The following is a 9,745-nucleotide window of genomic DNA, read 5'->3' on the forward strand; positions in this document are numbered from 1 at the left end:
GGGCTAAGAGATTTAACATCTTGTACATGTGGTTACTCCCTACTTATGGACCTTGTTTTCCGTGGAAAATATAAAAACCCCACCTGCACACAGTGAGACCTCAGTTCCAGCTTCAGCTCACTGCTGTCAGTAGGAAACATCGTACTGACCGGCTTCAGAGTGTCTGAGTGACAGGTTTGATGTGGGATTTAGGTTGTAGTGCATGAGGATAGTTCCAACTGCATGGTGCCACACTCCGACAAGATACCAGATTTTCGGTATCAGTTGTTCCCATCTGGGTAAGCCAGGGGGTTGGGGTTTCTAAAGGCCTTTCCAGAAGTCAAGCTATGGCCCTCATTTGATATTTAGGGCTATTTTGCTGATGAATATAGCATACAATATGCTAGCCTCTTTGAAAATCTCTGCTCTTCCAGTGCCTAAACAGGAACTGAGGTCTCGTGAGCATCCGACCCTCATTGTGGGTCATGAAAATGCGGTGCAGTAGCTCCAAATATAGCATTTGCAAAGAGGGAAGTGGCTATTGTGCTGCCCTGTCCGGTCTCCCCCGTGGGAAGGCAAGTGTGGCTGGGAGAGCTGCTGGGGCATGGGGAATTGGCTGCCCCAACCCCCAGGTTTTATTCTGTCCTGCTTTGCAGCATCTGTCCTCTGGTTGAAAAAGCATCTCCTGGACCAAGGAAGGGTTGAGTCCCTTGAGTCACAGCAGTTTCAACATGTTGGCCAGGGTACCTCTTGATGTGCAGTTCAGTTGTCTCTGGGTCATTGCTGGTTTTCAACCTTTTAGTGTCTTCAGGGCTATTTCAGTAACAGAGCAACAAACCCAATGTGCCAACTTTTCAAGGACATGCTATTTTTACTAGTACAGAGTGTTTCTGGAATGAAGCAAGGAGCAGCAAAGCAGGTTTCCAAAGAGACCTCTGAGAATCTTTTGGGAAGGCAAAGGAATCCTGAAGAGCACAACTCGATAGCTTTGGTTGGCCCCTTACACTTAGGCCTTTCCTTTGTTCCCTGCTTATGTTTGAAAGCTTGCCAAGTGAGTGTGACAGTGCAAGGTCTCCTGGGGACATGTTCAAAGGAGCAGGAAAGATGCCAAAGGAGAAAGCAAAGTGGCAGGAAAAGGCAGGGTGAGGAAAGGAAAAGACATAAGCACCAAGTTTTTAAGTAAGAGAGAGAAATGAGTATTCAGGATCTTGCTTTTCCTCTTTACTGCCCCTATATCCTCCTGGCCCGAGAAGGGTGTGCCAGTGAGGTCCCAAGGCTGCTCCTGCTCAAGGCACAGCTCCAGCTTTGAGACTGCTCAAGGTGTATGTGCCCCACACATGTTACTGGGCTAGGGCTGAGGTTAGGGTGGCCTCCAGCATCTGCCTGCCCACTCCTGCAGGCCTTCCCAAAACTCCAGCAATGAGCTGGGGCTGGGATACATGGGGCTGCTGTGCTCATTAAAGAAGGCAACTCCAGTGAGTTCTCTCCCTTGCACTGCAGATTTTTTTATTGCCTGATCTTGTAGTTCATTTTGGTAGAGCATTCACTCCATAGTGTTTTCAGTCTGCTTTTGTTAGCAAGTGAAAGGAGTAATCCATCCAGTCATCTTTTGCTAATGCCTCAATGTTATGAATGAGCCCAGCAAGGATCCTTTGGGATTTACTGCCCTTGCCCTGCTGTTTCTTGACTGAGGCTCTTAAGTCTTGCCCAGTTACCTCTGGTCTCTTCCTTCACTTCAAATAAACCATCTTAGAGGGAGAAAAACATACCCAGTACAAAAAGTGTCACGATGAGATGCAGCATGGGGCTGTATAATGAACTTCACCCTACTCATCCCCAGCTATGGCAAAATAAATGTAATGAGGGAGGTAATGAAGGAGTAGTGGGGCTATATGGGGCAAAGAAAAGTGTGCAAGACCAGGTATCATGGGCTTCAGCATCCCATCATTGTTGGTATCAGTGGCTGCAAGTCTATGTCTGCAGATGCAATGTTCATGATGTGAGTGCATCACTCATCTGTGTCCACACATCCTGCAGGGAAAATGGCTGAGTGACATGGGATGCTTTGTAAATGGTATATAGGCAAACAGTTTTTTAATATGGCCACAAGCAAGGCCAAACATCCAAGAGCAGAGTGCCAGGCACACTGTGTGTTGCATCTCCTGGAAAGCAGAGACTTGGGCAGAGCTGCGAAGGGGGTCCGGCAGGTAAAAAAGAGATTCCCAGCTCTGGCTTCCAAGGGTAATATGATGCCAGGGTGCATTTAGGCATTATGGGCAGGCAGAAGATGGGAAATTTTGTTATCCCTGGGCTTTTGACATCTATTTCTGGGAACCGAAATCAAGAGGATCAAAGAGAACTGTTTGGAGAAAAGCTGCAATAATTAGGGAGACTCAAAGATCTCAGTGCCCTTGGCTGTATTCAAGGTAAAGGAGTTATTTGGTGGTGAGGAGGAGAAATGGGAACATATAACCTTTACCAATCTGGTAAGTAATCATCCAAAGTCTGGAATTTGACACTGGGATAATTCAGACCAGAAAGAAGGTGAATGTTTTTAATGGCTGGGGAAATTAACTTTGTGAGCATCTGAACCCAAGGTTGTGGTTGATTGTCTGTCACTGAAAATATTAAAATCAGTCTTGGCTGTTTCTCTGAAATGTAGCTCCAATTCACCTTCTCGATTTGAAACTGGAATTAAATTCAGGGAAGTTCTGTGACCTGTATTACAACGGGGAGGTCACAGTCCCATGCTCACTGCTGGCATCAATATAATTTGTTATTGGTGCTGGAAGAACCATAAATTTCTGAATCCATCCAGAATGCTAGTTCTGTCTTGGTTTACGGTGATTTTACGAACCCATTTTAATAGACAACATTTGTCTGTCTTCTCTCCTTTCCTCCCCTCCTGCCCTTTGGGTTTTTGACAATACAATCACTGGCTGTTCCAGTGGGAAAAGGCATCCGGTGTGCTAGGAGCAGCACAGGAGGGGGAGAGGGCTTTGCTGCAGCTTAGCTGGGACCTCTGCTGGAAGCTTCCTCTTCTCCCTGCTTGCTGGTGTTAGAGAGTGCCAGAGCTTTTGGCTATGGGTTATCCCCACAGTTAGAGAGCAAGGCAGAGGGAGTAGGGCTTGAGAGCTGCTGCCTCACCCGTTTTAAGCACATAGTGTTTGAGGGTGAAAAAAATCCATGAACACTTTTGTTTTCACTTAACAGTTCCCTGTGGAGTGTGATGCAGGGGTTTCCCAGACCTCTGGGTGATGTCTTGGAGACCCCCAGGGGCTGCTGCATGTGCTGGCCCTGGGTTGTCCCTCTGCCCAAAGCAACTGTGTCTGTGTCACTCCTGCTCAGGTCTTTGAGTGACCACCTTCACTGCCTCTGCTCAGGCAGCAGATCTGCAAGAGCTCTGGCAGCATTATTGCTGAGAAAAGCAGTGATCTCATCAGTAGTTTGAATCTTATATTTGTGTGTCCAGTGTATCATCTCCTTTCCTGTTCATCAGAAGGGTAGTATAATTTCCTCAGATAATTCAGTTGATGGGATAGCTGTCCATAAGCACAGAAGTTATTTTATTTTGAAACAATGGTTTCAGTTTTCCATCAACATTTTGCATGTAGCAGTTTTCTGGGTTATTTAGACCTAAGAAATTTAATTTCTATTGTACAATAAAATGTGATATCTCAAAATTTGATTTTGCTGCAAATTTGAAAGATCAGAAAAGAAAGTGACACAAGAAAAAACCATTAGCATACCACTTTGGGTTACCATAACTGTGTTTGCACAACTTTTTGTAGCAATACTAACATTTAAAAGTAATTAATAATGTGCACCAAAGTGCTAAAGTAATACTGTTCAAATGAGGTTTCAAAACAGAAGCTGGAGGCACTTGCAGATTTTTTTACACTGCTATTTTGTGGGAAGCAGTACAAGTGTGCAGTGAGTTTTTATTTGGGCAAGAAGAAGTTCTGCTGGGAATTACATTACCAGCTGCCCACCCTGTGCCAGACTCCAAGCTGGCTCTGCCTGGAAGCCCTGAAATGGTCCTGTCAAAACCAGCGGGAGGTGAATTTAAGTGCACGGTATTTTGCAGAGGACATACTGCATCCCATCAAAGTGCATCGCATTCCTGCTGTGCAGCGGTGCTGCTGCCGGGCCCCAAGGGTGGTTGGGGTGGGGCTGCCGTGGGAAGCAGTGATGGGAAATGCCTCCCTGCACCACTACGTGGTGCTCATGGCCCTTCTCTCTGTTTTTAGCCTGTGAAGATGGATATAAGCTGGAAAATGAAACCTGTGTGAGGTATGGTGACTATTCTGCCCTCCTCCTACCCCACCATCCTTGCTTTGGTGACCTGTCAGCACAACTAAGCCGCTGAAACTCCCTATTGTTTTCTGTTCTCAGCTGCCCATTTGGCTTAGGTGGATTCAACTGTGGAAACCGTGAGTAACAAATTTTCTTTATTTTCCATGGTGTCAGAAATGGGAGATTTGAAATAAATAATTGCAAATGACTATGTCTAAAGTGCAGTAGGTACACACTGCTTTTGTCAGTGTTTTTTGGTTCTTCATTTTCTGTTGAAACTAATTTTGTCGACCTTATTTAACAAAGCTGTCTTAATGCTATGTCTTAAGGAAAGATCTCCTTTCCCTGGATACTCTGTCATGAGTATAGTGGGCACATATAGTGGGCAGTCTTGAAGCAAGATATTCCAAAGTGAATCTATGAAATATAATTTGAATTATTCTGATCTATCAGTGAAGGGAATCCATACTTCCTTCGTCAGGAGATCCCCAACACCATCTGTTTCACTTGAAATTTCAGAGGGAGGGAAGATGGGAAATAGACAGTTAATCCCTTTGCATGAGGACTGTGGATATGTTGACTTTAGTGTTTCAAACCCACACCACTGTTTCTAAGCGAGTCTCTGTCTTTCCTGTCTGCAGCGTATCAGCTCATCACTGTGGTGATTGCGGCTGCAGGAGGGGGACTTCTGCTTATCATGGGCATAGCCCTGATCGTCACCTGCTGCCGGTAGGTACCACCACCAGGCCTGGCTCACCCATGGTGTCCTCTCAGTGGATTACACCACACTTACTGCTCCATGTGTCAACTCTGAAGGACCAAAACATAAGTGAAAGCATAGGGATAGCTAAGCAAGTGGGTTAATCAGAGACACTGAGGTACCACATTGTGCTTTCATTTGGGGCGTATCTTCTTTTTTTTCCAGCACCCAGGCTAAACAACTGAACTGCTTGTCCCTTAATGATACACCTGGAAATCATGTCCTGCAAGGATGGAGAGGCAAAGGAGTCCTTCCCACTCAGAGCTTTAAGGCTCTGAAGCCAGGAAGCAGACTCCAAAAATGCAACCTAAGAGGAAAGGGAGGTTTAGGCAACAGGGGAGGTTATACTTGCCATTTTTCAAGTGCTGTTTGTGTGTATTTATGGCTATTTTCATTTTCCTTCATGGACAAATCCTGCATGTGTTCTTATTCTGTGTGTCTCTCCCTCTCAGACACACACATGCACACATACATAGTTCCAGTACCAACAGGCAGCTTCAATTTGGAGGCAAGATATGTTTGCTGAGGAAGCTCTGCTTCATGATTTATGTATTCTGAAAAGGGATGCCTTGCAGTAGCACCCTCTCCCCACCATTCCAGTTCCCAAATCTAGGATTTCAGAGCTCTCTGATAAAGTTGGCAGCTGGATTTATTGGTAATATAGATGTGGCAGTGGTTTGGTTGGCACAGTGGTGTGCCCCTGTTACCCTGTGTTTTGAGCCAGGGGGACCAGCAAGCCCCATCCAGGAGGTGAGATGGCCAGTACAACTCCAGACCCCACAGTGCAGATCTCTGCAGGGGTGGACTGACCTTCTAATGAGTCCTCACCTTTGGCAGCTTATGTGGCTTCCTGGAGGGTACTCTGCTTTGAACTGGAAGTCCACTCACACAACATGGTACTCATGTAGGGGCATTTGGTGTCATTCAGACAGGGTCCTTGCAAGTCTTCTTTCTTAGGAATTAACATAGTGCCTAGAAGTGCTATAGTTAATCACTTGGAGACTTAAATAGCGTGGGGCCTCCCATACATTTTTCTTCCTCAAGAAAATTGAGGATTCTTTTCATTGACTCAGATGACCACACGCTTTTTTAAGAGACAAGGGGTATAAGCTGGAACAGGAGAGGTTCAAACTGAATGTAGGGGAAAATTCTTTCACCAAGAGGACAGTAAGGCAGTGGAACAGGTCGCTCAGAGAGATTCCCATCTCTGTCTTTGGAGATTTCAAATCCTACTAGACAGTGCTCTGAGTATCATGGTCTGATTTCATATCTGACTTGGCTTCAGAGCAGAAGATTGGACTATAGTCCTTCTGAGGTGACTTTTGTTCCCAGTCAAGTTCATAACACGAAGTGGTGATCTCTCCTGAGATCATGTCAGAAGTGCATACAAGATAGCGGGATAAGTTTTATGTTTTCACTTTCCCTCATTCTTTTATAAACAGGAAGAATAAAAATGACATAAGTAAACTGATTTTCAAGAGTGGGGATTTCCAGATGTCACCTTATGCTGAATATCCGAAGAATCCCCGGGCACAGGAGTGGGGCAGAGAGACCATCGAGATGCAGGAGAATGGAAGCACCAAGAACCTGTTGCAGATGACAGATGTGTATTATTCGGTATCTATCCATAGCTTAACTATTAACTCTTTCTGCCTGATACAGGAAAGAGATATTCCTTTATTTTTGAAAGTACAGATCCCTTTCCTGCAAGATAAAAGGGCAAAGCAAATGTCTTCCATAGACAGCAAGGCATCAGGAGTCCTATGGGCTCTAACTATTATCTGTGCTGAATATCACAAAGAGATGTCATTAGGAAGAATGGTAGAGAAATGTCTAGGAACATGTTGTTAGAATGCCCAAAAAGCCCAGTCCTAGAGAGAGAAGGACAGTTAAGGGTTTTGGATAGACTGCTGGGATTCACTGTAGGTAGTTTTCTCCCGTCCACCCTCACTGATGATGTGGAAGGTTGAGACCCCTGACTGGGGAACTTCACCCCAAAATGGGAAGATGCTGGTCACTGAGGAGCCCTCTTTTCTTCTACTCCTTCCCTCTCCAGGGTACAAAAAGAGCATCCCTTCAAATCTGAGGGAACAAGGAGTAATAGGCTGTGTAGGGCACAGAAAGGAACAAACATAGGACTTGCTGTTATGGTTGGTACCATCTGCTAATGTTTGTATCCAGAGCTGTGATGCTGGTGTGTCATCTGTCACTTATCTACAGCTACATGTACTTAAAGTGTGTGTGGGTTACTCCTGAGAGTGAAGGTCACAGGATTTCACCCACATCACACATTCTGGACTCCCTGCTTTCCAGAGCAGAGAACAGAAACGTTACTTTTTTTTCTGGCTTGTATTTTAAGTTTTGCAGTAAGCAAGTTTACTGGGTTGTGCAGCATGAAAGAAAATAATCCTCCTTCATGCTTCCACTAAGAATGAAATATTTGGAAATGAAAATGCATTTCCTAAACTATTTTTTAGACCCTTATTATGCTGAAAGGGGAACTTTTTAGCAAGCAGTGGGTGATGAGGGCTTTGCATGGATCTGCTCTGTAACAGATCAAACCAAGTGGCTTGTTGTTATTCACTGGGTGAAAGGACTGTACAGTCTTGGTCTTAGACATCAGCGTTCCTCAGCCAAGTGTCCCCAGGGGATTACCTTAATTAAGAGAAAGGAAGAGAAAGGAAAGTCAGATCACTTTGTATTTGATATATAATTTGAGGACCTGTGTTGGGAGAGGAGATATCTATCGTTAATGGGGAGAGAGGTGCTCCTCGGTAATACTCAGAGCAGGAGACTAGCTTTGATTTTCTAGAATTGTTTCCTTTAAGGATGGCTCTGGGACAATATTCTTTTTGTGAGAGTGGTTTCGATTCCTGAGCTCATGGTAGAATTCTTTTGGATTAAAAATTAACTATGTACTTAAACTGCACTTGGTGGAGTCAGGTAAACTTCAAGTCTGTTCATTGGCCAGATGTCGATATCAAGATTTCGTCAGAATAATCCCTTCAGGCAATACGTAACTCCCACAGTAAAAATGACTATAGGTAATAGAAATCATAAACACTCATGTCGTTCCTTCTAGCTACTGAAATAACTGCTGGGAAAGGTGGTAAAGCTGTGCCTGAAGGAGGATTTGAGTGTGAGAATAAGACCCTTTTTATTTAATTTTTTTTTTTTTGCTAATACAGCCACCTGGACTGAGAAATCCTGAACTGGAAAGAAACGGACTTTATCCTCCCTACACTGGTTTGCCTGGATCTCGACATTCATGCATCTACCCTGGACAGTACAATCCATCCTTCATTAGTGATGAAACCAGAAGAAGAGACTATTTTTAGCAGAGAGTGGAGAGGGAGTGGCAGATGGACACAGTTTTGTGGCCCTTGGTCCCCAGGTACAATCTGTTTCCTGGGTAATTCAGGCCACATCAATCTTACTCTTCCCATTTAACAGGAAGGACTTTGAACTTCGTGCGGAGCATTGCTGCCCTGAGGTATTGTTACACTTGCTGAGCAGCAGAGGGAAGGAGGAGGAAGAGGAGGGAATGGCTCAAGGTGCATATCCCTAAAAGACCCAGATGGAAGCTAACACATGTACTCCAAATTCGTCCTATGCTGCATCTTCACTCTTTAAGCTACACGGCAAGCATGGATCAGTACGGGCAGATGAACTGTGCCCAGCACTCTGCATTGAATACCACTAGGGAGTGTTTTGTTTACAGATCTCGTTCACTGTTGACTGTGCTTGTCTTCTTAGCCAGCCTTCATGCAAAGATTCACTGTGCAACTGTGTTTGGTAGGGCAAGTTTGTCCACTCCCTTTTACGTTGCTGCATTGCTATCTGCTTTGTGCACAACAGAGAAACTGGTTCAACTTTTGGCCCTCACCTTTTTACTGGTAGAAGTTCTCCAGGTGGCTGGGTCCTTGCTGAAGCCCAGTGTCTGGCAATATTGGCTGAATTCATGGGTTGATTGTCTCCAAGGAGTGTGGGAAGGTTAGTCATACCACTGCAATTTTGACTGAAAAAAGACATTTGTTCCTATGTGCTGCTTTGAAAATCTTCTATATATAGGGAAGAGTCCAAGTATATTGTTGTTTTGTCAACCAGTGTTGTTCAGAAGTGATGCCACTGCACATCGTCATGGCACTTCCATATAGGATCCTTTGGGGTTCTGTATCCCTGCAGGGATTTAAATGCCTGTAGAAACAGCAATATAATATTGAATAATTGCTCACAGGGAAGAAAAAGATGAACTGTGCATTCAGCATGCTCTTTAAGAGGAATCTGTGAAAGAGCAGTAATGCTGCAGCCTTGGCTGGCAGATGAACCTGAATTCTGGGCACTGAGGATGAAACATTGCATTTTATAATCTCCACAGTCCACCTTGCCTTCTGTAGGAGCTGTGGAGGCTTTCAGGACATTGGAAAATAAGGCTCACTGCAGACAGTTGCATTTAACAGAGAAAAAACATGATGCTTGCACTCCTAGCATCACTTATGTTGAAGTGTTTTTCTTTCTTACATCCTAGTTTCGAGTGACTCAGACCAGGCAGGTTTACTCACCCAGGTATGTTAAGTCATATTAGCAAAACCCTGAACAGACATCAGACTGAAAGCTCATGGAGTGTATTCTGACCTGAACTGTGTACTTAAAGAGATCTTACTAATTATAGAACCCTAGAATAGTTTGGGTTGGAAGGGACCAGGTTGC

The 9,745-nt window shown here is 44.6% G+C and overlaps 1 protein-coding gene across 1 annotated transcript in view; it reads left to right on the forward strand.

Moving 5' to 3' along the window:
* Positions 1 to 9,525, forward strand: part of HEG1 (heart development protein with EGF like domains 1) — a 30,191-nt gene extending 20,666 nt beyond the window's left edge. The window contains exons 18-22 of the mRNA XM_018072717.2: positions 4,230 to 4,272; positions 4,375 to 4,412; positions 4,917 to 5,004; positions 6,478 to 6,652; positions 8,224 to 9,525. Of these exons, the coding sequence (XP_017928206.2) occupies positions 4,230 to 4,272; positions 4,375 to 4,412; positions 4,917 to 5,004; positions 6,478 to 6,652; positions 8,224 to 8,373 (494 nt within the window). The 3' untranslated portion in view covers positions 8,374 to 9,525. The remainder of the gene's footprint in view (positions 1 to 4,229; positions 4,273 to 4,374; positions 4,413 to 4,916; positions 5,005 to 6,477; positions 6,653 to 8,223) is intronic.
* The last annotated feature ends 220 nt before the right edge of the window (positions 9,526 to 9,745 follow it).

This window comes from Manacus vitellinus, unplaced genomic scaffold (genome assembly GCF_001715985.3).
Source record: "Manacus vitellinus isolate BGI_N305 unplaced genomic scaffold, ASM171598v3 scaffold_22_pilon, whole genome shotgun sequence".
NCBI classification, from domain to species: Eukaryota; Metazoa; Chordata; class Aves; order Passeriformes; family Pipridae; genus Manacus; species Manacus vitellinus.